The sequence below is a fragment of the Bidens hawaiensis genome, unplaced genomic scaffold, assembly GCF_021521415.1.
Source record: "Bidens hawaiensis isolate Kalapana, Puna unplaced genomic scaffold, B.hawaiensis_p1.1 tig00011228_1, whole genome shotgun sequence".
Lineage (NCBI taxonomy): Eukaryota > Viridiplantae > Streptophyta > Magnoliopsida > Asterales > Asteraceae > Bidens > Bidens hawaiensis.
In genome coordinates this window covers 185,647-213,167 of record NW_027491873.1, presented here as the reverse complement: position 1 = coordinate 213,167, position 27,521 = coordinate 185,647, and the positions used below count along the sequence as shown (strand labels likewise).

The 27,521-nt window shown below is 36.1% G+C and overlaps 3 protein-coding genes across 3 annotated transcripts; 1 reads left to right on the top strand and 2 right to left on the bottom strand.

Annotated features, from left to right (window-relative positions):
* Positions 1-5,304: 5,304 nt before the first annotated feature.
* On the top strand, positions 5,305-8,013 carry LOC143537549 (autophagy-related protein 13b-like). Its single transcript, XM_077031292.1, has 3 exons — positions 5,305-6,850; positions 7,177-7,361; positions 7,482-8,013. The coding sequence occupies exons 1-3, from the start codon at positions 5,891-5,893 to the stop codon at positions 7,813-7,815; spliced, it is 1,479 nt and encodes a 492-aa protein (XP_076887407.1). The 5' UTR covers positions 5,305-5,890; the 3' UTR covers positions 7,816-8,013.
* Positions 8,014-9,656: 1,643 nt separating this feature from the next.
* Positions 9,657-17,419, bottom strand: LOC143537548 (serine/threonine-protein kinase Nek2-like). Its single transcript, XM_077031291.1, has 15 exons — positions 16,935-17,419; positions 15,238-15,369; positions 14,995-15,061; positions 14,605-14,670; positions 13,947-13,993; positions 13,802-13,847; positions 13,495-13,575; positions 13,358-13,400; positions 13,235-13,284; positions 13,052-13,133; positions 12,877-12,926; positions 12,108-12,181; positions 11,955-12,006; positions 11,297-11,728; positions 9,657-10,516 (listed from the first exon to the last, which is right to left on the bottom strand). The coding sequence occupies exons 2-15, from the start codon at positions 15,321-15,323 to the stop codon at positions 9,887-9,889; spliced, it is 1,806 nt and encodes a 601-aa protein (XP_076887406.1). The 5' UTR covers positions 15,324-15,369; positions 16,935-17,419; the 3' UTR covers positions 9,657-9,886.
* A 6,071-nt stretch (positions 17,420-23,490) lies between these two features.
* Positions 23,491-26,325, bottom strand: LOC143537527 (peroxisomal adenine nucleotide carrier 1-like). The gene is made up of 5 exons (XM_077031274.1): positions 26,014-26,325; positions 25,000-25,231; positions 24,727-24,873; positions 24,033-24,190; positions 23,491-23,953 (listed from the first exon to the last, which is right to left on the bottom strand). The coding sequence occupies exons 1-5, from the start codon at positions 26,169-26,171 to the stop codon at positions 23,659-23,661; spliced, it is 990 nt and encodes a 329-aa protein (XP_076887389.1). The 5' UTR covers positions 26,172-26,325; the 3' UTR covers positions 23,491-23,658.
* Between the last annotated feature and the right edge of the window lie 1,196 nt (positions 26,326-27,521).

Sequence of the window (27,521 nt, the reverse complement as noted above, 5' to 3'; positions counted from 1 at the left end):
ATGAGTACCATATGCTATATATAAAAAACAAATCATGGGTTTTTTTTACAAATTGTGTTTTACCAAAATTGTGTTATACAATTGTTTTTATTTTTTCATAGTGTTTTTTGCATTGTGTTATTTAATTGTGTTTTTCATTGTGTTTTTGCCGTTGTGTTTCTTTTTCATAATGTTTTTCCATTGTGAATATTGCATTGTGTTTTTTCATTGTGTTTTACCGGTGATTTTCCGGCGAAATTTCTGAAGACTTTTCTGGCAAGGTGGTGGCGGTGGGTGGCAGTGGGCGGTGATGGTTGTAGGAGATGAGTGAAAATTTAAGTGAGTTTTTAAGATTAATTAAATGAGTTTTTGAAATTAAATTAAGTGGGTTTTCAATACTAAGGTTTTAAATTAAAATAACAAAACATTTTAAGTATTATTATGGATAAGGTTTAGTATTTGAATTTTTAAAGTTACATATAAGAATCGTTTTATCTTTCTCCACTTAAGATATGTTTAATTAATGGGTATTTAAGTGGGGTTTTCTTTCTTGGTTTGATGATGGAATTATTCGTGAACACGATAAGGTCACAAAAGCTTTCATGTATTAAATGATAGATTGTATTGCATCTCACACTAAAAATGAAATTATAAAGAAAAAAAAGAAGGATTCAAACCAGATTGAAAAGGACCGGGTTTCTCCAATCCCATCAAAATAATCTAAATCTAAAATTATAATACATGTTTTGTAGATAAGCATATTATGCTTGTAACTCCACGGTCACATAACGGTTATGTCCGACCGGTGTTATTACATGATTATATGTAGTCAAAGATAGACCAAAACGAAAATCAAATCTTGCAATCTCGAATGATTTAAGCATTAGCTATCCGTAGTATATTCATATTAACGAGTTCAACTATCTATTTGTATTGTTCACATCAATCGCAATACTTTTCATAGTTTGAGACCAGTATTCTTAATCACAACTAAAATAGTAATCCTTACTTAAATTTTCATAATTTTTTAGACGTTAATATCTTTTTGGTTGGTTCACGTATGAATATGTGTTAGTGATTCTTGTTTTAGGTTCAAAAAATATTTAAACTCATCTATGCTTTTCCTTGTTTACAAAGATTTTTCTTTTTGTTTTCTTTTAATCTTTTTGCAATTCTTGTTTCCTTTGGCTTACATATAAATAAATTTATAAGTGTAACCAGTTGACTTTTCTCCTTATCCTTTTCGTGACAATAATGATACCTGTCGAAGCATGAAATGAATCTAACCTGATCCATGACGATGTTTCCACGGATTTTCGAGATGAACGAACCACGTCTTGATCTTCTTCATCAGCTGCGCCTGAGACCTGCAATGGTTTTCGGGGGTGTGGAGGTGACTGCTAAGATATCCTGAGGATTTCTTGTTCACAGACACAAAAAAGTGGTGGTGGCTCTTATTGAGCATGACCCTTCAATAAGGAGGTGGAGACCTCCTTATATAGAGAGTCTCATGGCCACCATCATGATACCCTAATGGGCCTAGCCCAGTTAGGGTTACCTCCACAAAACCCCCTCAGCCCAATAACATTGTATTAGTCCATGTAATAAAATAAGCCAAACATAATAAATTTAGGATCGTAAAACCGGGTTTAGTACCATACCCCTACAAGCCCCCCCAAGTCCAGTGTTGCTCCTGGACGCGCAAGCGTCTAGGTGGAGCGCTGGACTTTATGAGGTGTGTTAGGCTATGAGGCGGTTTTTTCCCTGTTCTTTGGCCTTGTCTTTATTGTCTTTGAGTTTTGGGAGATTTTCTTCATGATGGTGACGAGCTGTAAAAATAATGAAGCCTGCGCGTGAGGCGGCTTACGAGCTATAATAATAGAGCCTGCGCGAGTTGCGGCTTACGAGCTGTAATAATAATGAAGCTTGCGCGTGAGGCGACTTGCGAGCTATGAGAATAATAATGCCTGCGCGCGAGAGGCGACTTACGAGCTAAGAATAATAAAGCCTGCGCGCGAGAGGCGTCTTACGAGCTGAGAATGATATAGCCTGCGCGTGAGGCGGCTTACGAGCTATGAGAATAGTAAAGCCTGCGCGTGAGAGACGTCTTATGAGCTTTGAGAATAATAATTAAGCTGGCGCGCGGGGCGACTTACGAGCTGAGAATAATAAAGCCTGCGCGCGAGGGGCGTCTTACGGGCTGTAGCATAAAAAAGCCTGCGCGTGAGGCGTCTTACGAGCTAAGAATAATAAAGCCTGCGCGCGAGAGGCGACTTACGAGCTAAGAATAATAAAGCTTGCGCGCGAGAGGCGTCTTATGAGCTTTGAGAATAATAATTAAGCTGGCGCGCGGGGCGACTTACGAGCTGAGAATAATAAAGCCTGCGCGCGAGGGGCGTCTTACGGGCTGTAGCATAATAAAGCCTGCGCGTGAGGCGTCTTACGAGCTAAGAATAATAAAGCCTGCGCGCGAGAGGCGACTTACGAGCTAAGAATAATAAAGCTTGCGCGCGAGAGGCGTCTTATGAGCTTTGAGAATAATAATTGAGCTGGCGCGTGAGGCGGCTTACGAGCTGTGAGAGTAATAAAGCTTGCGCGCGAGAGGCGTCTTATGAGCTTTGAGAATAATAATTGAGCTGGCGCGTGAGGTGGCTTACGAGCTGTGAGTAATAAAATCTTGCGCGCGAGGCGACTTACGAGCTATAATAATAATGAAGCTTGCGCGTGAGGCGTCTTACGAGCTAAAAGAATAATAACAGCTTGCGCGCGAGGCGTCTTATGAGCTGTATGAATAATAAAGCCTGCGTGTAAGGCAACTTACGGGCTGTAAGAATAATGAAGCTTGCGCGTGAAGCGGCTTACGAGCTATAATAATAGAGCTTGCGCGCGAGGCGTCTTACGAGCTAAAAGAATAATAACAGCTTGCGCGCGAGGCGTCTTATGAGCTGTATGAATAATAAAGCCTGCGCGTAAGGCGACTTACGGGCTGTAAGAATAATGAAGCTTGGGCGTGAAGCGGCTTACGAGCTATAATAATAGAGCTTGCGCGCGAGGCGTCTTACGAGCTAAGAATAATAAAGCCTGCGCGCGAGAGGCGACTTACGGGCTACTTTATGTCCCGCGCCACGCGCAGATGTTTCATGCGCGTGCGCGTAGACTTTGGTTTTGTGTTATGCGCCACGCGCAGATGTTGCATGCGCGTGCGCGTAGACTGTGAAATGTGTGAGCATGTGATGCGTAAGCATGTGTGATATGCGTGAGCATATGTGATGTGTGAGCATGTGGTATAAGGATTCCCAACCTTGAAGTTTGGCGCGTAGCCATACGGGATATTATGAGGATTCCCAACCTTGAAGTTTGGCGCGTAGCCATACGGGATATTATGAGGATTCCCAACCTTGAAGTTTGGCGCGTAGCCATACGGGATATTATGAGGATTCCCAACCTTGAAGTTTGGCGCGTAGCCATACGGGATATTATGAGGATTCCCAACCTTGAAGTTTGGCGCGTAGCCATATGGGATATTATGAGGATTCCCAACCTTGAAGTTTAGCGCGAGGCCTGATGCGCACATGCACGGCGATGGAGTGGTGACTCGTGTGTGCGCGTGCATGGCGGAGGTCTCTTGCGCAAAGCCCAGATGGTGATTTCCGCGGCGGCACATGCACGGCTGCGGAGTGAGAATCCGCGGGCGCGCGTACATGGCGGCGGAAGTCTGGTAATTTCTGGATCTGCAATTTTAGAGTCAGATCTGCAACTTTAGACCTAAAATCCAGGTCTGTAATCTAGACCTAGATCTGTAAATCAGATCTGGACAGATCTGAAGCCCGGAGCAGATTTAAAACCATCACAGATCCGGAGACCTGATCATTCGAATCAGGCCGTTTCTTTTTGCACAGATCTGGAAGCCTCTTTTAGATTTATGGATCTTTTTGAGCTTTAATAGAACAAGCCTTGAAGCCTTTTTCTGTAAAACTTCCAGATCTGGGTTTTTCCTGGGAGAGATCTGACAGCCGAGATGAAGATCGAAGGGTAGTTCGTTGCCGTCCCACGGATGGCGCCAATGTCGAAGCATGAAATGAATCTAACCTGATCCATGACGATGTTTCCGCGGATTTTCGAGATGAACGAACCACGTCTTGATCTTCTTCATCGGCTGCGCCTGAGACCTGCAATGGTTTTCGGGGGTGTGGAGGTGACTGCTAAGATATCCTGAGGATTTCTTGTTCATAGACACAAAAAAGTGGTGGTGGCTCTTATTGAGCATGACCCTTCAATAAGGAGGTGGAGACCTCCTTATATAGAGAGTCTCATGGCCTCCATCATGATACCCTAATGGGCCTAGCCCAGTTAGGGTTACCTCCACAAAACCCCCTCAGCCCAATAACATTGTATTAGTCCATGTAATAAAATAAGCCAAACATAATAAATTTAGGATCGTAAAACCGGGTTTAGTACCATACCCCTACAATACCAAATACCAAACAAACTACCAAGTTAACTCAAGCAACTAAATTTCTCCTTAAAAGAAATGAAATTAGGTAATCTACCTCTCTTGTGAAAATATTGGTTTACGTTTTTCTAATGCCAAATTTTATATATTATTCAAACTATATCAATAGTTTACTCATCATCATGATTTAATACAATGTATGGCAAAAGAGGACTCGGTTCCCCTTCGTTCACATATTGTTTAAGGGAGAGCGGGTATGAGTGAAAATAAGCTCCAGTCATAAGAGACGATCATAAAAAAATCACTTTGGTTAGGATAAAAGATGGTTAGACTAATAAAACTCACGTTTAAGAAAAAAGAACAAGAAAATATCAACATAAGTTCACTGGAGCTAACTACTTTTATGACGCACGGTGGCAACGAGTATTAACCACGTGTCAACTGGCAAAAAAGGCCGCAATAAACAATAGCCGAATGACCATGAGAAGAAACAATGTTAGGTGGTGGTGACAACTCCCGATAGAAGGTGGCAACTGACAACAAACAAATGGTCGTGAGCGTTGTTTACTCATTTGGACCTATTAGGTTATTAACCGTTTCCGATGTGTTTCATTGTTAAGGATTGTGAGGCTTAATTAACACGTTTCTTTCTTTAAGTATCCTGAAAAACTAATTCAGTAATTTGATATACGAAGAGGATGGATAAAACAAACATAAACATTATGTTTGTATTCCATATTTTACACATAACATAACACCCTTCAAATCCTTCTTCTCCAATGGAGTCTTCGTCTTCCTTAGACGACGAATCACTGGATCCTGCACCACCATAACTAACCATCTCTTCTCTTCTCTTCAACTGTACATATTATTATTAACCGCTTTTTACTCCACTAAACCTCTACTGTTTTATCTGTCTAGGGTTCTTAATTTCTTATCTTACACGTACATGTCAAAGCTTTGATCCTACGTACGTAAGGTACACTCACCACTAACATCGATTCATTTATTTCCAATATTTTCTTACTTCTGTCTTTATTATCTTCACTTATCATATTATTTTTAATTAATTAATGTAGGAGGATAAACAGACATTAGATAACACTGATTTTGTCTTTTTAGCCTTTTAGGTATAATAATAATAATAATAATAATAACAACAACAAACAAACACACAAACCCTAGCGATCAATCATGGCAGTTAATCCTCACTCTGAACCTGCTAAAATGGAACAGATTATAACCGAATTCTTCGCCAAAAGCTTACACATCATACTCGAATCCAGATGCCCTTTCGTCTCTTCTCGTAATTATAACTGAGATTCCCCTTCGCCTTCCTCCTCCGCTTCCTCTTCTTCCAGTATTAGACCTAGGGATAAGTGGTTCAATTTGGCACTCAGAGACTGCCCTGCAGCCCTAGAAATCATCGATTTCTGGCGTCAAAGCAACCTCGAGCCGATGGTCGTGGATGTCGTTTTGGTTCAGAGACCTTGGAAATCGGATTCCGATGACTTTGGATGTGGTGATGGAAACGGTGAGAAGGTTATCAAGAGATGGATTATGCGGTATGAGACGAAAAAGGGCTGCAAAGAAGGGTATTCGGGTAACAAAAGGTCGTTAAACACAATTACTTCGCACGCGTTATACAAGAAGTCGATTTTGCTATTGAGATCGTTGTATGTAACGGTTAGGCTTTTACCTGGTTACAAGATTTTCCGTGAGGTTAACTCGTGTGGTCAGATTCGGTCGTTTAGTTTGGTTCATAGGGTGTATTCGTCAGTTGAGCCGCTTGTGTGTAGAGATGAAGGTGAGATGCAGCAGTTTGTGTTTACTCCGGTGGATACTTCGTGTGGTAAACTCTGCATTTCGTTGTTATACCTTCCTTCGATTACTGATACGAGTTCAGAATCGTCTACGCCTATGTCCCCACAGTTTATAACGGATTATGTTGGCAGCCTGTTAGCGGATCCTTTGAAAAGACTACCTTCAGCATCGTCTTCGCCGTTTGGAAGGCGACATAGTTGGAGTTATGACACGTGTATGGTATCACCGCCATCAGCATTCCCGTCTCCTTCACCAACTTATTCAGAATCAAGAACTTTGTACTCTAAATTTGGTACTCGTAGACCGCCTATAGGTTCAAGATATCCTTCATTGGAACCGGTTCAAGTGCATACCAAAGATATTGGTTATGATGAATATTTGCCTTCTCCTAACTTTTCACTATCTCCATCTCCTTCACCACCTGTTGGAACTGATATGTTGAAGGTTCTTTTACAGTCTGATAGTGCTCCTGTTTACATACCTGCTTTATCTTCAAATAAGACGATTGTGCCCTTTTCTCCTCCTCCCAAAGTTACTAGACCGAGCCTTTCTTTAGTCGAGAGAAGCTTGAGTATTCCCACAAGTTCTTCAAAGGTACTTTTATAATACAAATCTTATGTAAGGTTTTTATTACTTTTTTTTGGAGATTTTGAATCGCCTCAAGTCGTGCTCAAACGAATGAGATGTGATCAAAATATTGCAAGTGTGTTTCAAATGCATATTTTGCTTGTTTTAATTTTTAAAGTTGGGATTTTTTTTTATTTTACTTAAAAGTTGTATAAACAGAGTTTCAAAAGAAAAGTCCCTAAAAGGTATTATAAAGTGAATTTGTGTAGGCTATATATTTAGGAGAATAGTATGTTGTTATAGTTGGTGATTATGCATCAATGGAGCTTATTAAGTTATTTTGGTTGTTATAGCTGTTATCTTTAAGGGAAGAAGATACTTCAAGGCCGTCTGGTGTGAAGATTTCAACCGACAGCTCTCCACATAAATCTTCTTTTAGAAGCTTAAGTAGGTTGTCATTTGAAGATAGTTATGATGACTCTGAGTTTTCATGTCCCTTTGTGGTGGATGATGATGACATTATTGATCCTGGTAGCAGGTACGCAAACATAAGATTAAATCCTGTTTCTTGTATGCGTTAAGATGTTGATTTGTTAACTTGTTATATATTTTGGTCACTTTTTGATGATTTGTATACCAACTCCCTGTGATCTTGCAGACCTGGTTTATCTGATCGATCAAGAAACCTAGGCACGCAACATGAGCAACATGAACGTGTAAAATCACAGGACGCTGCAGTGGGTGCCCTTGTTCAGATGCTAAAAAAAGCACCACCTCTTCAACAAGATTTAAATCGGTCACAATACGTGTCTAAAGCCTCAATACCTGAAAAGCCATCCAATCAGATTCAAGATCACGCGCCTCGTGCTTCTTCAAATATGTCATCCTTTTCTAGTGTTTCTGGGATGAAGACCACATCTGATGCATTAGAGGAGCTCAAAGGGTATGTGGATGTGAAACAAGTGTTGCTAAAGCAATCAGTCAAGCCCTAGACTCATATGCATGACAGTTTTGAGTGTTGTGTTTGGTTTTTATGTCAACGATTATTATGTTATAAGTTGGTCGTATGGTTATCTTGGTTTTGTTTGATGGTGCTGTTTTTGTACATATTGGAATAGTTGGTGTATATGGTAGTTTTCATTGCAAAAAGTTTGGCTTGTTGACCGGTGCAGCATGTGGTGATTTTGGTGGTTCTGCTTATGGTTATGGACCAAGAAGGGAATATAAGTCGAATACATTACCTAATGCTTGTTATACTTGAAATGTAGTTGTTTAGTTCCTTATCAATTTCAATGTTTAGTGATTATGTAGTTTAGCTACTTTTGTAGCTTATGAAAATATCATTTCAGTTAATAAATTCAATAAGGTTTTATACAAAATAAAAAACAAAATAATTAATTTATAAAAAAAACGAGGTAGCTAATATATGATTTGAGAAATAGAATAAAACTTATCATACATGTATATTGGCTAACGCTTGTCAAACTGTTAAGTGTTAATTGTTAATGACCATCTATGTTACCCATAAGGCTATGCGTAGTGGAGGGGCTACAAATTGGGGCGTTTTGCGCCGTGTGGCGCCCAGTTAGCAAGGGGTGAGAATTTGTTTTTGGGGTGTAATGGTGTAGGGGCTACAATAGTAATATAATAATATATATATACATATATATATATATATCTCTTACACACATATATATATAATAATAATATAAACAAACAAAACAACAGACATGCTGGGCGAGAAATAGATCCCGCCCCCGCCCCTTTTCGCCCCAATATCGCCTGGGGGCGGTGTTCCTCCAACTTATCGCCCCATTTTCGCCCAAAGTGTCGCCCAGTACACTCGGCCTAAGTAGAGGTGCACAAATCGAGTTTTTCAAATACCCGGGTTCGGGTATTGTCTCTAAAAAGCATACCTTATGTATCGGGTTCGGGTCGGTATAGAACCGGGTGTTTGAATACCCTATTTACGGGTATTGAAAAAACCCTATTTCCGGGTTTTTTCTGGCTTTTTTTTCCGGATATTTTCCGGGTATATATTGGATTTTTTAAGAGGTTGCACCTTTTAGTATTATTTTTCCGGGTATTTTTTGGGTAATATCAGGTATTTGAAAAACCCGGTTTGGCTATGGAACCGGTTCGGGTTTTCGGGTGTTACTGGGTACAAATCGGGTTCGGTTACGGGTACTGGTTCTGGTACCGAAATGCATACCCTATCCGTACCCTACAGGTAGGGTCAGGTACGGGCTCGGGTATTAAAAACCCGGGTATAAATAAACCGGTCCCGGGTAGTTTTATCGGGCCCGGTTCCGGGTTCGGGTTTTTTTTGCACCTCTACCCCTCTACCCGTAAGTAGTCACCTGGTGGGAACTATCTGTATATTCTAAGATTTTAGGATCAAACATGCTATGCAGGTAAACCACATGAACCATGTTGTTTATAACAAAGAAGCTAGGTTTTAATGACAGTTTGTTTCAATTAAGGACAATTAGTTTAGTTAAAATGTTGGATTAAAAATCTGATTTTTTGATCTGTGATTTGTGACTGTTGAGTGAGGTTTGGGTAAAGAGAAATGGGGAGGGTGGTTATATTTAGAAAAGAGTAGATAAACATAACACCTTATAAGACTATCCAACCCTGTAATCGATGTGATGAGAATCATGAGGTATTCAGTAAACCCCCTTTATAGACTGCAGTTCTAATCAAGACAACTGAAATGGTGTCTGAAGATTTAGTGGCCAAACATGAACAGTTATCGAGGTTACAAGCTACAGTCTCAAGAATGTGACGAGTCTAGTACATATCACAAGATTACGAAAATACGTGACGAGTCTAAACAAAGAAACATACGAGGAATTAAACTAAGGTCATTAAGCTACATGCCGGCATCCGTATCTGTTACAAGAGATTCGATAAATAATTCCTAAAACCCTCATCTATCATAACCGTATCTATATCCATACCCATACCCGTTCCCGTTCCTACAACTAAAAACATCTCCATGCATAGTTGCACATCAATATAGATAAGAATTTAATTAAACATAAGCATTTAATTCCATCATTAAAACTGCTCTTCTTGCTTCAACTTATTCTCCTTCAAGCTTTTAGTCAACCATATTGCAGTCTCTCTAGGAGACACCTTCCCTGGCCCAAAAGGCTTCAACAACACTCCAAGCTCTTCAAACCTTTCCTCCTGCAACAACCTTGCACTAAACTCAAGAAGCCCTTCTAACGCCTCGGCTCGTTGTTTCTGTGATGACGTGTCAAACCGCCTCCGCCTTAGGTCCGATGAGGTCTGGCTAGACGCACCCGCGGTCGCGTTTTGGTCTGAGCAATCACTGCCTGAACCGTGCCATTCGGTTGGGGAATTTGAGTTCTGCTTGCCAGATGTTGTATCAGCTGTTTGAACCATGCATTTGTCTTTCATAATCGAACGATCACATGGCGGGGATGTTGACCCTTGTGCAGAGGTTATTGAGGTTCTACGGATGGGGACCACAAAGTCGTTATTTGGAGGGAATTCAACCATTTTGTCAATCCGTGGGGCGTTGACCGATACGTCCATGGTATTGATGCTGTCGAGGAAACCTGTGCTTTTTCTGCATAAGGAATCTTCAATCGTTGGTTTCTTTGGAAGTGGCAAGGATGCTCTTCTGCTTGTTGGGCCTGATTGTTTTACTGAATCATGCACCTGTTAAGCATGATTTTACAAGAAACTTAATAATGATGCAAATACTAAACAAATTAATGCCCGATCTGGCTCGACCCGACCAGTTTAACCATCCTATTTTGTCACCTCAAGTGATCCATTTATCATCTTTGCACAAGTCTCTGCACCAGTGAGTAGTTGGTTCTTTATAACAGTCATAGGGTGACCATAAAAGCGAATCAAAAAACTAAAACAATTGAGAAACCAATGGTATGTTTATGATTATTTTGGTAGCTGACTTTTCAGGTTCGGTTATGGTTATATGCGTATAAATAACCAAATTAACAGAACTGAACCACCATTTAAACAAACCTTTATAATTTTAAAATAATATGTTGCATTTTTCTTTAAATTACATAAATTTATCAGTTACTCTGCTTTTAAATTACAAGGATTGCTAGTATTTTATTTAACTTGAGACCTAACTTTATATTCTAATTGAAGTAAGCTAGAATCTACCATTCAACCCACGTCTAAAGTCGGTGGTTAGTGGTTAACCGAATTAACTGAACCGTTTATAACCAAAACTGATTGGTTATGAATATATAAAAACCAAAACATCGGTAATAGGTTTGGTTTTAGCCCATAACCGAGCCGATCCTTGCTCACCTGTAGGCCTACTCTAGAAGACAAACAGTTAACATTGACTACTGACTAGTAAATAGTAATGGTCATTTAGCTATAATGTAACAAGATAATGATAATATGCAAATGTAGCAGAAATCAGCAATGCGATAATCAATAATAAGGATCTGAAGTTACCTTTGAAAACCCGGTTCGTTTGCTAACCGCAGAGGACGTCTTTGATGAAGTAAACCTAAGATTCTTGGTAGAATTGGAAGCTTTGGAAGAAACATTCTTACTAACCGGTGACTCGTCACATGTGCTTCCAATAGACATCCTTTCCACTCTTCTATGCAAATAATGAGGGGAATCTTGACACCGCTTGGTTGAACAAGGAGTACCTTGGTCACCTAAAGATATGCTTGGATTCAAAGTTCTGTCATTTCCATATGACATCCGCCTGTCCCGTGATCTTGGACGAAGATAAACGGGTTCAGCAAATCTTGTTTTCTTCATGTAATCAGGTTCAGGCCAATGTGTTGATAAACTGCTAGATTTGGGGCTATTTAGTTTTAGGTTGATCTTAAGTACATATGGCTGGAGGTGTTGATGCCTCAGTAGCTCTCTTGCCTGACAAAGTAAACATATACTTCAGTGATTTTCTCAAAAACGATAGTTATAAAGTGATAACTATGATGAAGGAACTGTATGTGACGGTTTGATATGATGTTAAATTGGAAAGTAAGAACGAATGAGGAACTATAACATAGCTAATCCAATCTATAAGATGCAAGATTTGATTTTGTAGGAGTGATTAGTATAGTGTATGTATATGATAAAGGAGAAGTATATGTACACTTGGCCTTAGTTCTGGATTCTTCCGCAACATGCTTTTAATGAGGCCCCGGCTGAAACAAACATGAGCAAAATGAATAGATTTTCACAATTAACTTGTAATTGCTAAAGTAATTATTAGGAAATTTTTTAAGTAGAAAAGAAAATGACTCACAAGGCACCAGTGTATTTGGTTGGAAGTGGTGCCACAATTGACCTGTTAATCTTGTTTATCAGTGCTTGCATATCCTGTGTAAGAAGTTTAAACAAAATCATAACCTTTATGTGACTCAGGTAGAAACATAAACGGTACATAAATTAAGTTTTAAAGAAGCTTAGAAAAGTACTATCTTAATTTAAATGTAACTGTTTATCATGATAATAAACATAGAAAATGTTGGGGAATTGTCAAATTGCAAGGGGGTTGCGGCGCAGCTTGTTGCCCGTTTGCCTGCCACTTTATTGTAATCGCTTTGTAGTAACTAATTTATTTAGAAAAATAAAAAATTGCAAGGGTAATGACAATACTTAGCAGTAACTAATAATGCATTTTGTATGTGCAAAATATGTGTTTTCAACTTTGTTCTTGTATTTACAAATGAATATTGACTTTTCTGCCAGCACGCTAAAATATTTTCAAATGTTCAAATATGAAAGTTTTTTTCCATCTCAACGATCTTGATAGGAATATTATGAAAGGGTATTATAGTAAAATTGCATATGTATATGCATATTCCATTTCAGGAGCCACTTTTTTACATCCTAAATCGCAGAGAATGTTCGCACTTAGAAGATACATAACCTCAATGAATAATGAATCATAAGCATGTAGCCATGTAGTATATTAAAAAATAGACCAGAAAACCATCAGCAAATCAACTTTGGGTAACATATGATGTGAACATATCGCACAGTAATTGAAAGGGGCATATGAGAACACTTACAAAAGCTTTAAATGCAGCCTTATGGGAAGTCATTTCATACATACAGCATCCTAGAAACAGAAAGTGGAGATCATTAATACATGTTTATAATAAGAAATCGATGGGGGTAAAGACACAATTTATCTTATGTGAGAAAATATCAAAGATCAGTCGGCATACTTCATTTATTTCTTACCAAGAGACCAAATATCTGATTTTGAACCATATGGTATATCTGCAAGAAGCTCAGGGCACATATAGCTAGGAGTTCCTACCACCTGAATAATATATTAACCACAAGAAGCAATCAGATACATCCACAAATTATATATAATTAAAATTAAATTTGAAGGCAATCTTAAAGAAATGGATCACTCACGGATGAGGCAAGGTCATCTGAAGTCAACATCTTGGCTAGTCCAAAATCACCTGAAAGACGCAATGCAGATGATGAGTCATCCCTTTCTTTCAACACAGAAAAGGTTCAGAAAAATATACTTACCAAGACGTATATCTTGATCTTTTGTCAAGAATATATTTGAACACTGTGAAAGGAAAATGATCAGCAAATGAAGGTTCACAATAATTCAAAATATTACCGATCATTAAGCAAAAAGCAATTAAATCGTTTAAGCTAGCCTTAACATCCCGGTGAAGAACATGATTCGAGTGTAAGTAATCGAGCGCCATTAAGAGTTGTACAAGCCATTTACATAATTTCTGCATGATAATTTGTTGTTAGATCAAAATAAGCAAAAGTATTAGCTATTATTTATTCTGTATACGTTCATAGTATTAGGCAATCGAGCATACTGTTTCTTATAGACACCCCAAGTAATCTCCATTGTTGTATAAACCATTTGGTTGTATAAAAGTAACAGGGAAGAGGGAGATCACACACACACACACACACACACATATATATATAGAGAGAGAGAATAAGTACCTCTTCTGAAAACAGCATGCCATTGGCTTTTTTAATAGCTCCTGCCCTGCAAAAAGGAAACAATTGGAAAAATCATGTCAATGACCATTATTTCTCTATTTACCACATCATTAGAATTTGAGAGTAAGGGTTACAAAGTACTGACATGTCTCCATTTTCACAATATCCTATGATAATGCACACATAGCATCCCTGTCAAAAGAAAGTATATAAAATAAGCACAGATAGAAAAAATAAAAAAATGGTACCGATAATTTGGGTAAAGTTGAGATTATTGTAGCAACATGACGTGAATTTGAGAAAAAAAAAAAGAACCCAGGCATGAATTAGAAAAATACTCCCTCCGTCCCTCTACAAGTGTCATGGTTTGAAAAACAAAAAGTTTAAGAAAGTTTGAATGATTGCATTTTTTGGTTAACAAATGACAATAATGCCCTTGACATATATAAAAACACAAAATTTAAGAAAGTTTGAATGATTGCATTTGTGTAAGGGTAAACTTGGTAATTAGGTAATAAATTTAAAAGTGGACATTTGTAATGTGACAAACTAAAAAGGAAATATGGACACTTTCAAAGGGACGGAGGGAGTAGCAAGTTTGTGCATGATAGAGATTTGTTTTCCACCTTGGGGCGCTAGGCATATAAATGTTGCAGTTTGTTTCATTCAACTACACATAAACCTTTCACAAATGTTTCTTTTTCACATATACATTTGTTATGATTGATGGTGAGTGCAAATTGAATAAATATGAAATACTGACCATGGAATATAATAGAAAGATCAAAATGTCATCTTCTTACCTTTTCCACCCAGGAACCTTTATACTCCACAATAAAGGGATTTCGCATTCTAGAAATGAGCTCCATCTACAAGTAGAGAGTGGATTAGCTGCTAAATATTTGAAAGTTTTATCTAAAGACATCAATAAATATTGTTAAAATGTAATCAATCACAAGCAAAACGATACATGAATAGCAGATATTATATACTCAGGTGTCAACTACCCCAGAACAGCCATTATAATGCAGCTAAACGGAACTAAAGTCAAAGAACAGCTAACCTAAAGAGAACATGAAGCTCATTTGCAAAGAAAAAGAGTAAAATAATCAACTTAGGTAAGTTTAGGGTGTATGCCCCAAAAAGTAGTTTTAAGAAAAGATTGTAGGAAGCTCAAAGTAAAGGATACCAACCTCCAGATGTGCAGACCTACGTGTTCTATCAGTTTGGCGGGCAAGGCGAATCTTTTTCAACACATACCTTATATACAGAATTACATGGAATGGGAGAAAACAGTCAATATGTGTCAATGAAAATGCAACTTATCATCATCGATAAACATGCAACATGCTATGAAAATGCAGCAAGTGCAGAAATACATTAATAAAGGCATCAAAACAAAATAAAAAGTTGGTAATTTGAAGTTTCATACTCACTTTTTTCTTTCATGTTTATGACGTACGAGAAGGGCGGCACCAAATGCCCCTTTGCCAATTTGCTCAAGCACTTCATACTGGTCCATGTAGCTAGCAACGCATTAGACTTATGGAGCTACAAGATTCTTCGTTCTGATACATATCCAATAAATAACAGCTTGTGAACATGAAACAATTAAGATACTAGAAGAAAATTTCATCAAAGAGAACAATGAAGGCATAAAAACATGGTAGCACAAGCCACTTGAGACACGGATGTGGCATGTCAATTAACTTATACTCAGTACACATATAGAAAGATCAGACTTACAGAACAAAGACAACATTGTATATCTTAACACACAAAGCAAAATGATCACCATGCATGAACTAAATTTACGAAAAGCGTGAAACCGTGTTTTAGTAAACTGCAAGAACAATGCCTAATCAAATCTTTAAACACAGAAATGTGAACCTAAGTCCCTAAGGAAAAGTAACATGAACATATTCAACAATATATATACTGCATCCGCATTTAGTCATCAAGTACCAAACTCAGACAATATTAAGTATCACTAAGAACTAACCTGCAACAATGTGTCCCTTCATCCACTATCTATAAAATCAAAATGAACAAACCAAACACTCATAAGGAATATATGACAGTTTGACATACTTCCTCTAGATTCCTAGTCCTATGGATCAAACAAAAAACAGTTAATACTCAAATCTACAGCCATAATGTGCCTCCAAACCACCGATTACAATAATCTAGATGTGAAGACCTAGTAATAAAGGATAATATAGCAGGAACTCACACACAGTACCTCTATTAGACTACAACACTCTACTTTATACACAATGCCTGATTTAGGCCACAATGTATCCACATTTGCAAATTCATGTAGCAAAACTGCAATTAAATGAATGAATCACACAATGAGATACTAATTTGACTCTAACAATGAGAGATCCAAAGCAAAACTACACAAATAAGATCACATAACTTCATTTATAACAAATCGAAGCAAAATTAAACTCACTTAAACCTAAATCAACAAAATGCGAGATAAAAAACTTCAAAATGTATCGTAAATCGTACCGAAAACACCTTCAAATGCAGTCACAGAAACTGAATTAAACAAATAACATCACATAACTTTATTTATAACAAATCGAAGCAAAATTAAGCTCAATTAAACCTAAATCAACATATGCGAGATAAACAAGTTCAAATGCACCGCAAATCTTACCGAAAACACCTTCAAAAGCAATTACAGTAACTGAATTAAACAAATAACATCACATAACTTCATTTATAACACATCTAAGCAAAATTAAACTCAATTAAACCTAAATCAGCAAATGCGAGATAAAAAACCTCAAATGCACAGTAAATCGTACCGAAAACACCTTCGAAAGCAGTTACAGTAACTGAATTACACAAATAAGATCTCATAACTTCATACCGTAATACATCGAAGCAAAACTAAGCTCAATTAAAGTTAAATCAACAAATGCGAGACGAAAATCGAGATAATCAGATAAACAAGTCCAAATGCACCGTAAATCGTACCGAAATTAACTTCAATTGCACTCACAGTAACTGAATTAAACAAATAACTTCATTTATAACACATCTAAGCAAAATTAAGCTCAATTAAACCTAAATCAACAAATGCGAGATAAAAAACTACAAAATGCACCGTAAATCGTACCGAAACCGAGCTTCAAATGCAGTTACAGTAACTGAACTGAAGTAAAAAAAAATAGTTACGCGTGAAGTGTGAAGATGAAGATTAATAGCTGCATCGGAGATAGAGAAAGTGAAATCTGAAGGCTGACATTTTGCAATCAAGTGTTGACTGAGGGAGCATTGCAGACTATGTGTCTGCTGCTACTCTCTGTCGTATCTGTATCGTACAAGCTTTGAAGCACGGTGTACAGGTGATGCATTATGGCTTCTTTAGATTTTTTATTGATCGCTTCCATCCAAGAGTAATAAAAAAACATGGGGAGGATAATTATTTATACATTATTTCCCACTTTTGTAGTTTTCTTAAGGAAATTTATTTGTTTATTAAAATTTATTTTTTTTTAATTATATGTGATTATTTAACTTAATTATTATATACTATTTTGTCTTAAGTGCTGTCAATGGGCAGAGTATTTTGGCTAATCATTATGAAGTTAAGTGGATTAACTTTTTTCAAGTTCATAAGCGTATAAAGTTTAATATTAATTTATAACAATCTATTTTAAAGCAATTGTATTTTGATGTATTAGGGAAATATGATGGGAAGTTACCAATATAGTGATGTTTGACCAATATTTACCTAAGAGGGACACATTGAACTAATGACTAATCAAAATAGGTAAAATCAATAAAGCGATGACATCTAACCCCTTTAGATATTATAAGGAACTAATATAGTTTATATGAAATTTCATACAAAAATGAGTTGGCAACACAATAGTCTTGCATGTATCTCGTTTAGGTTAAAAGTGAACAGAGGAGCTACACATGTACTTTGTTTGTAACGACTCTAGAGGTATCTGACTCGCTTTGTTACAACATCTTTCTTGCCTAAGCAGACAAGGATAACGTGGTGTCGTGGCAGGACTTGTTAAGCATCTCTCGAGCCTTGGCAGACAAGGCACATGTGTGGTATTTTTATTCACGTCCTGGTATTATCGTAACCCGTTTTAGATACATGGCACGATAAGGTATTAATCCTCTTACTTTTAATTGAATTTTGTTGGGGTTTATAAAGGGGTTAGGTATCACCGTTCTATTAGTTTTTGCCTATGTTGGTTAGTTTTCACTTCACTAACTATTTTTTAAAAAATATTGTTCAAACATAACATTACTCGTATAAAATATCTTACTAGCTTTAATATTCTTTATTTACTTTTTTTCTCTTCATATAGTTATATAGCTACTAAAGGGGCTTTCATATAACGATAAAAAGATATTGGATAAAGTTTTACTTTTCCAGATGGTGAGGGTAGGGGTGCAAACGAGCCAAGCCGAGCCCGAGCTCGACCAGGCTCGAGCTCGGCTCGTTTAACTTACACAGAGCTCGAGCTCGGCTCGTTTCGAGCTCTATTTCCAAAGCTCGAGCTCGGCTCGTGAGTAGATTTTCAAGCTCGAGCTCGGCTCGGGCTCAGCTCGTTTACCATTTATTTGTTATTTTTTAAATAATATAATTATTTTTATATATTATTTTCTATTATAATTTTCTATATAAAATAATATATATTATTTAGTTATTTTTATTTATTTTTATAAAAATATATATTAACAATATATATATATATTAATTAATAATTATCAAATATATAATTAAAAAAATTATATAAATGGCAGGCTCGTTTAGGCTCGCGAGCCGGCTCGAGCTCGATAGGTGAAGCTCCGGCTCGGGCTTGTTTATTAAACGAGCTTACTTTTAGGCTTGAGCTCGGGCTCGGGCTCAATTAAGCTCGGCTCGTTCGAGCTTTTTAACGAGCCGATCCCGAGCAGCTCGGCTCGTTTGCACCCCTAGGTGAGGGTTCAAGGCTCGTGGTTGTAAAAAACGGTGCAGTTTAAAAGTGGATAAAGCATGACTACGTTTGAACCGTTATTTGGGCTTCGCTAATAATCGAGCAAAGGCATAAGGTTCGACTTTACACCCACTTCTTGGCCTGTTATCAGTTAAAATGAGCATGGGATTAAAAGTATCACCATAGTACCATACAAACTCGACAATGTATTGTTGATATGAATGAATGTTAACAAATCTACTTAACACATTATACCCACTTTTTAGCCTTCCATCAAGAGTAAACTTATGTACACCATTCTCTTTGTGATGGTAAATTACATCATAACTAATTGTTCACTATATTTTTAAAATATGAAAGGAATAACAACTAGTTTCTTAGTTTTATGAAAGTTATCATCTTTAAGATGAATTGCGTGATAAGAGTTATAGCAGAGGTTACTCTATCTTTTTCACATGAGATATTATTATAAATTTTAATGTTCTAGCAAAGAATCATTCTTTTCATGAGATCTTACCTTAATGTTCTAGCAAATAATCATTAAAGGGGAATCATTAAACAAAACACATTGTACCTTTTATCAATTTAGATGTAGCTTCTTAATATAAGAGGCTTTCAAACAGCTCATTAAAAGGCTTTATGAACCATTAAGAAGTGCATTTTTAATAAACCAAACACGTTGCACATCTTATCGATTCAGATGTAGTTTCTTAATATTGGAATCACTAAGAGGCTACCAAACAACCTCTTATATTTATTTTTCTTCTTATATTTAAGTGCAAGAGGTGAATGAAAGTGTTGAACAAATGTCGATCAAATAATAGTGGGAGAGATTGTTAAAAATCGTTGAGACCCTATACACCTAATTACATGGTTGGATTGTGTATCAACTACAGATGACCTTCGACTATTCTCTCTCATGTAGCTTTGTTAGTTACAATTGGTCAAAAATGAATTTGACTATACTCTCATAGAATTTGATTGTGTTATCATTTGGTCAAATCAGCGTGATGTAATGGAGTTTGTAATTTTAAAATTTTTTGAAGAAGATTTATTCAAAAACTCTTTTGGCTTATTTTTTTTTTAAACCTTACACTTATAAGACTTCAGTCATTTTAAAGTTTTAGTTATAGGGTTTTATAAGATTGCTTCCGGAGTGATTATTTCATTATTCACTTTATTATTTTCAAAGATTTGTGTTCATCTTCAGGTTGTTATTGTGGTAAACTTTGATTCATCGTTTTGTCTTACTCTTCAAATTTGTCCGAAAGATGAACGGTAGATAAAACTGGAACTATGATATCGACTAGAAGACTACTACTGATTAATTACATTTATATAAGGCGTCTAACTATAGGATTGCTTATGGGTTAAACAATGTATATATGTCTTGCTTGTTACAAAAGTTAAAACTATAATTAATTATGCATTTTCCCATTCACTTTAACTTATTACCAAACATTTCTGTACATTTCACAAATATGTCTCGTTATTTAGTAACAGTCTTAGTTTTCTTTTATCACTTTAGTCATTGATGAAATAGTTGACATTAAACCACTCAACAGTCAGTTATCTAACTACCATAACTATAATAAAATCACCTTTAAACATTCTTTTTTACAACTCACTCTATCATTACTAATCGATAGATTGCTGAAAACAATTTGAGTGTAATTTTAGACGTGTGAATATTTGTCAAATTAATATTGCTAAAATATTTTTAAAAGAATAAATAATATAAAATAATGTTTTTATTTAAAAATACTAGTGGGAATACCCAACTATTTTTTTAAATCAACCAATTCTTTTTTATAAATATACATATTTATTTATCACAGGACTAGAACCCTTAACCATTGAGGATAAAAATCATTATGTACACACCTATTACCTATATACCATCATGCTACGATCAATTTCTTAAAAAACCTAACTTAACATGAAATGTGAGTTGATGTAACATAATTAAATATTAGAATTGGGGGCCATAGAAGTAGAAAAAGGGTCAAGAAGTCGCGGAGTAAGTGTCGGCAAGCGTGATTACAAACATCATGTAAGCCTTCATTTCAAATAATTCAGATTATAAAATTAATATTATTAATACGTGCATGGTATTTTACATATTATTTTGTTTATATTAGAAACAAAATTTGATCCATAAAAGAGTGAAACAGTTGATGAAATTTTATTTTACTTCTACTAGATTAACAAATTTGTTATATTACTACAATTAAACATGAACAAACTGTCTATAACCTTATCAATTCACGAGCTATATTGAGTCGAATATGAATTCAACTTCAAGGTTATAAACAGAGCTAACTCATATACTATTATAAACTCAGGTTTTGAGTTGATAACTTGATATTGACTCAACTCAACTACTTATTCACAGCATGTCATCCATCCGTATATCTATAATTATACTAAAAAACACTACATTTCCTTTTCATGTTCAATTAAATGATATTTTTTTATACATATATCATTATAGTTTTATTTCTTCTCTAATCACCAATTCAACAAATATTAAAAAATAAATAGGGGCAAATTCCACTCACAACCACATTTATCTCCCTACACTATAATTTACACTCACAATCACTCACAACTCCACCCTATAATTTGCAAATTACCCTTACATAATTATAGGGGATGGATTGAGAATGCTCTAAGGTGCTGTTTGTTTTTTAGATGTAAAATGTCCGCAATTTGCGAATCACATCTACAGACACTTGTAGCAGAAGAGGTGGACCAAACATCTGCATGCAAAAAGAAGACTGTTTGTTTTTTAACGTCTGCAGACTGCTAAAATTAAACATAAAACTTTAAATTAGCTGAAATTTAAATAAAAAAGTCCTTCAACATCGGAATTTAAATAATAGTCAAATAACACTTAAATAATATTTATAAAATCACAATAACATTTTTTTTAAATAATTTGTTTTGTACTTTGCATAAACAATCTTATTACAAAGATATTGTGCTTAAAATAATGTTGAATGTGAATTGTGAACGTTGAGAGCATTCCACTTCTGTATCTATTCTTTCTTTTGCTAACATATAAAAATATACAACAAAGATTAAAATACAAAGAAACTTGCTTTAGGGTGAAATATTATGTTCAAAATACTATTAGATGTCAACAAAACCCAAGCCCAATTCATCCTATTTTAAAGCCTAAACGTCCAATCCTATAGTTCTAGGTTCATTCTCATCAAATCTCATAACAATATTTCGTTAGTGGAAATACATGACTATTTGTGATATGGAGAGACCGCATCTGTAGATTACTAAATAAATGCTAATGTCTGTAGATTGCAAAAATAAATTGGTGATGGTGTACGAACTGTGATAGTGGGTGGTGGTTGTGCTGGATGGTGATATTGGTAGTGGTAGAAGGCGGTGGTGGTAGAAGGCAGTGGTGGGTGGTGGATTATGGTGGTAGACGGTGGTGTCGGCAAATAGTGGTGGTGGGTGGTGGACGGTGGTGGTGGCGGACGTTGGGTGATGGTGGTGTTGGATGGTGATAGTGGTAGTGGTAGGTGGTGAACGATGGGTGTTGGTGATGGTGGATAATGGGTGTTGGTAGAGTGTGGTGTTTCAACCTTCTGCAGACCTTATAAGATTTCAGAAATGGATGAACCACGTCTACGCCAAGAAGAGCTTGCGCAGACGTTTTTTAATGAAACATTTTCGAGAAAACAAACAGTCTGCAGATGGTAATGTCTGCGCGTGGTCTGCACGACGCAGACAAAAGATGATGCGCAGGTATTTTTTTAGAAAAACAAACAACACCTAAGTGTTTTTGTACCCATAAGTACTAATCCAAGTGAATTAATTAATTGTTTATCGCTTACACATATGAACAAAACGTATTCAGGTGTCACTAAATTGAATATTCACGTGTGATGTGATTAAACTGAATATCAGTTACATGTGAATACCTTATGTTCACATTTTCGTGACATTTACATGTGACAACATTAATGATTTATAAGTGACTAACAAGTAATAAGCAAATAATGGGGTGGTGTCCATGGACCATGGAACACGTGAATTTAAATGATATCTAGTTTTTGGCCCAATCAATATAAGTCCGGTATGACCTAACAATTTTCTGTCAAGTTAAGCTCACTAAACCTAACGATTTCACAACCAAATTTCCAACCTAACAATTCTTAAAAAGAAACATGTGTTGGTTGAATCCATGGAACACACTAGTTCGGATCGGTCGTACTTAACAACGGGTTACGAAAGTATATATGCACCGAACGTTATTTCTAGTTACTTTGAAATCTTTGAAAACTTATTTAAGTTTGATCGGTTTATCACTACCAGTAAAGTGTTGATAAAGTATATCAACCGTTGCTTCACTATATCTTGGGAAATGATTCACCACAAACCTAAAGCATTGTTTTAAAGATAGACACCACTCGTCTCAAAACTATAGATTGTAGACTTGTAGTTTCGAACTTTCGATTGCCATTTTTTATTTACCATCTATAACCCCAAATACCAAAAACAAAAAGACGCATGGTTTGGTTTTACACCTCGTCTCAAACTCTAAACCAAATTTAACAACCCGAGTAACTGAGTTTTGTCAATTTCTAGTAGTAATGTATACCCTGGTTTAAAATCTTTGATCTACTTGCATACAAACTTTCTATGGATGATGACAAAGTAACAAACTATAAAAAATAACCAGAATATGCTCAAGAACATACTTTATTCATGATCGGTAAATCTTATAAAAATCAAAATGTCTCAAAGCTGTGAATTGTCGCTCGATCCAGTCCCTAAAAGAATACTTCAAGTACATCATCATACATCACTTGTTATTCTTGTTATACAAGTGAAATAATACGCGTTCTAATCTTATTTTCTTTTCAAGGAGAACTATTTTAACCTTTTTACTGACCCCTTTAACTTTCCCTGTGAGACCACAAGGTAACTTCTCACTGCAAGAATGAGTACCCAAGTGGTAGAAGCTATTTTCTCTTTTATCATCAAAAGTAAAGCCGAGCTTAAAACCGTCTTCAATATTTGTGCCTGCAATCCCTTAAAAAACCCAAATATCCCTTCTCGTTTCCAAATCGCATCAAGTACACCCATTAATGTTTTGCGCGGTTTCTTTTTATTTTCCTTGGTTTCATCATCACTCGAGTCTGCAGCCTGGATCATGACTTTGCACCTGCATAAAATTGATATAAAATGTTTGAAAAGTGTGACAAAATGTTATTTTCAACAAAGATATGTTATAATATACAAACCTGATAGCGGGATATGTAAGAACCGTTGCAATACTTTTAGATATTGCACCCAGCAAAAATGCAGAGAAGGCAGAAAGTGACTCGGGTGAAGTCCCGCTTCCTGCTTTCTTTAGTTTCCCGTCTAAAAGTTTTTGCTTCAGCTGATCAAATACCGTGTACTGCATGTATACATTATAAAAAGGCCAATTTAAGTAACAACCGGTCAAAATGGGCCAAATCCAAAATCAATCTTAAAAGAAAATAACTAGACTGAGTTAAGCCCAACTCACCTCATACATTGTTCTATTCAAAAAGTTGAATCATTATGCGGATTTACTTTATGTAACTATATTAATACGCTAACTATTTGAGAAACTAGAGTTTTGATGGGTCAACTCAAACCAATTTACCTATTTAGAAGTGCTAACGGGTCAAATGGGTAAATCTCAACATTTAAACTCAAAGGGAAATGGGTTAAAACTTAGAAGTAGCCTGTGAGAATATCAATCGTTTACCCCCCTTCCTAAATTGTTTTACAAAAAGCAACTGATCATTGATGTAACAATATTTGTTGTTATTATTATATATAATATATTAATTACTAATATAATTTAAAAAACAGAAACCACATGTTAGTGGGTCACCCAAAAACTTTTACCCGTTTTGACCTGTTACCCGATCCGCTTGATGAGTTATGAGAAGACGGTTAATGTACCTGAATTGCAGGGTTGGAAGTTAAAAGTAAAGATATGCCAAGCCCATCAAATGCTTCACTCCAACTGCCTTCTGTAAGCATTGCCCAAAGCCCTTTTGATCTCCCAAACGCGCTTGTTTGCATACGTGATGATGCTGTATCTAGAGGCTATATCATAATACCAGAAACAGATTTATTAAACTCGTTATCTAATATCACATAATCAATTTGAAACCACACATCCAAAGCAAATGGTTATTGGCCCAAATAAAAAAAAAGGTGATAATTTCTAACCTGAGTTATGATAGCAGTACAGGCCCCGGCAGAAGCAGCAAGAATCAAGTTTGCTTTTGTTCCAATTGATTTTGTACCGTATTTTACTTGGTACAACCTTTTAAAATAGCTATAACCGTAAAAGTACACAAATTGTGCAATAAAAGATTGCAAATTCTTTGTTCCAAGACCCTGATATAACGATGCAATTTGACCCGTGTAAACGGCCTCCCACAACACGTCTGATAGGTTCCTGCATGACCCACACAAGAACTTTATTAAACTCTAATTCCCAATATTAATATACCAACAAATAGCTTAATTTGGCTGATGGTATATCAGTGTACACAAATATTTGTGAACTAGTTGCTTTTCAAATATCGTACACACTCTAATTACAATTCTTCACATAATATAATCTTTAGGCTGCAACTCTGCAAGTACTTTTATAGGGTCAAAGCAACCAGATTAAGGAATAACCAATGTTGTAAAACTCGCTAGGCGCTAGTCGGGCTGTGGGGTACCAACTAGCGATCAATAGAGATTAACCGGATTGAAATATTTTTATGTAATTTTTCAAACCTCTAGATACACACACACATTTTATATGTAATTTCTCAAACGTTAGATAATTTTTTGTTGCTTCCATACAAACTTCAGGATTTTGAACCCATCTTTTGTTGCTTAAAACTTGAATGGGTAGATGCCTATGCTTAAAACGGGTTAACGGATTAAAACCAAAAGATTAATTTGGACCGACTTTGACTTCCTACTGATTTTTGGGTCCGATTATATGAAATTGCATCAGCAGAGTACCAATTAGATATTAATCACCGATTACTGATTACAACTATGATTTTGAAGCAGCAATAATCTTAGAAATGACATCCAAACACCTTCCAAATCATATATACAAAGAACACTTTCAAACCTAAAACTGATACAGGTATATACATACAAATTTTAAATCCCAAAAAAGTTATTTCATTTTCGATCCAAAGCATCTAGAAATCAAATCTAAACTAATAAACAAACCTGTATTTCTGACGACCATGAGAACGAACTTCAGCCTGGTACTTGGCTTTACAGGTGTCAAGAGGGTACAAGATAGTTGTGCTCAAAACAGCCCCAATTGCTCCAGATGTTGCCTCTGAGATTGACTCCAGATCGATCGAAGACATCTTCAATTGCATGCAAATAATAATAATAATAATTAAAGAAGAAGATGGTTATGGTTATGGTTATGGTTGGTGAAGTCAAAGAGAGGAGTTTAAGGTGATCATCATCATGTTTTGCATTGCTGATGCTGCTACCAATATTAAAGTGGCACGCGTTGTTTGACAACAAACAGTTAGTTTGTTTTAGTCTTTTAGAACAAGGGATGGGTGGGTGGTTGTTGATGTTGATATGGACGGGATCAAATATGAATATCATATCAATCAAGATTCAAGATAGTATTTTTCTTGGGGTCAACCATAACTTATTATTATTATTATTATTTTCTTTTATTATTTTTTTTTTCCAAGAATGACGACACTCTATGATATGATTAGGTGGTCGCAGTGCTAACCCTGGTGTAGAACTCGCAGATTGCTAACCCCGATGTAGAACTCTCAAAGAGATCCTCTTGAAAGGCATAACCCATGATTCCCGGGTTTAGAAAGGAGAGTTTGGAACCATACTTGTCTTCTTTAAGGTTGTTTTTTTATATCTTTTAATTAATAAGTTTAATTTAAAATGTAATAAATAGTAAAAAATAGTTTTAATTTTATAGAGAGAGTCGGTGAATGTTTGGCAATTTAGTGCTAAACTAATAAGATGTCTGATTGATTAAAAGGTAACATCTTAATATTCAAGGGGAATGAGTATTCATGGGTACTACCTATGTACCCTCACTATCATCTCATTTCTATCATCAAGTACCCACAAACCTCAAACTCATTGATAACACCTACCACAAGTACTTTGGAATTTTTTGTTTGTTTTTTAGTTCTCTAAGTACAATAAACTCTAAAAATCGAATAATTTTATGTGACGAATCTTTGTCATGGAATGAAACCATGCATTATACCATATTGGTGCCATGTCATCTCTTATAAAACTTAACCATTAACAGCTTCATGAGCCATTAAAAGGTGTAACAAAACATACTCTGCGTCGCTGGTTTAAAGGTAACCTCTTATTAGAATATTTAAGAGACTACCGAACAGTCCAATTACATGAATATTGTATATTTTAGAAACTACGTGTGAGATTCTTCATTATTCACTTTTGTGTAAGCCGTGTAACACATTTGATAAAAATGCAATATATGCAACCACCATTTTTATCATTTTAAAGCATTTAATACAAACTAATGATTTAAAAAAAAGAATTATAACGTTGGTTAAAACCGTTCTACCGTCAACCAGCAGTCGGTTGGCCGACCCACCCAAACTGGTTGGTTTGGTTTCTTGTTTCTAAAATTGTTATTTTTTGATCAATAGTTTTTGATAGTACTAGTGAAACCATATAGTAAACACCCTAGAACACAATACATCAAG

What these genes read in the sequence shown, in the direction of transcription:
- LOC143537549 (XM_077031292.1), top strand. Translation starts at nt 5,891, where the DNA reads ATGGTCGTGGATGTCGTTTTGGTTCAGAGACCTTGGAAATCGGATTCC. An exon ending in TTCCCACAAGTTCTTCAAAG is followed by an intron (nt 6,851 to 7,176) that starts GTACTTTTATAA and finishes TGGTTGTTATAG; the next exon opens with CTGTTATCTTTAAGGGAAGA. An exon ending in ATTATTGATCCTGGTAGCAG is followed by an intron (nt 7,362 to 7,481) that starts GTACGCAAACAT and finishes GTGATCTTGCAG; the next exon opens with ACCTGGTTTATCTGATCGAT.
- LOC143537548 (XM_077031291.1), bottom strand. Translation starts at nt 15,323, where the DNA reads ATGGACCAGTATGAAGTGCTTGAGCAAATTGGCAAAGGGGCATTTGGT. An exon ending in TTCTTCACCGGGATGTTAAG is followed by an intron (nt 13,401 to 13,494) that starts GCTAGCTTAAAC and finishes TTCCTTTCACAG; the next exon opens with TGTTCAAATATATTCTTGAC. An exon ending in ACCAAATACACTGGTGCCTT is followed by an intron (nt 12,007 to 12,107) that starts GTGAGTCATTTT and finishes TGTTTGTTTCAG; the next exon opens with CCGGGGCCTCATTAAAAGCA.
- LOC143537527 (XM_077031274.1), bottom strand. Translation starts at nt 26,171, where the DNA reads ATGCAATTGAAGATGTCTTCGATCGATCTGGAGTCAATCTCAGAGGCA. An exon ending in GTACTGCTATCATAACTCAG is followed by an intron (nt 24,874 to 24,999) that starts GTTAGAAATTAT and finishes ATTATGATATAG; the next exon opens with CCTCTAGATACAGCATCATC. An exon ending in CTTCCAACCCTGCAATTCAG is followed by an intron (nt 24,191 to 24,726) that starts GTACATTAACCG and finishes GTATACATGCAG; the next exon opens with TACACGGTATTTGATCAGCT.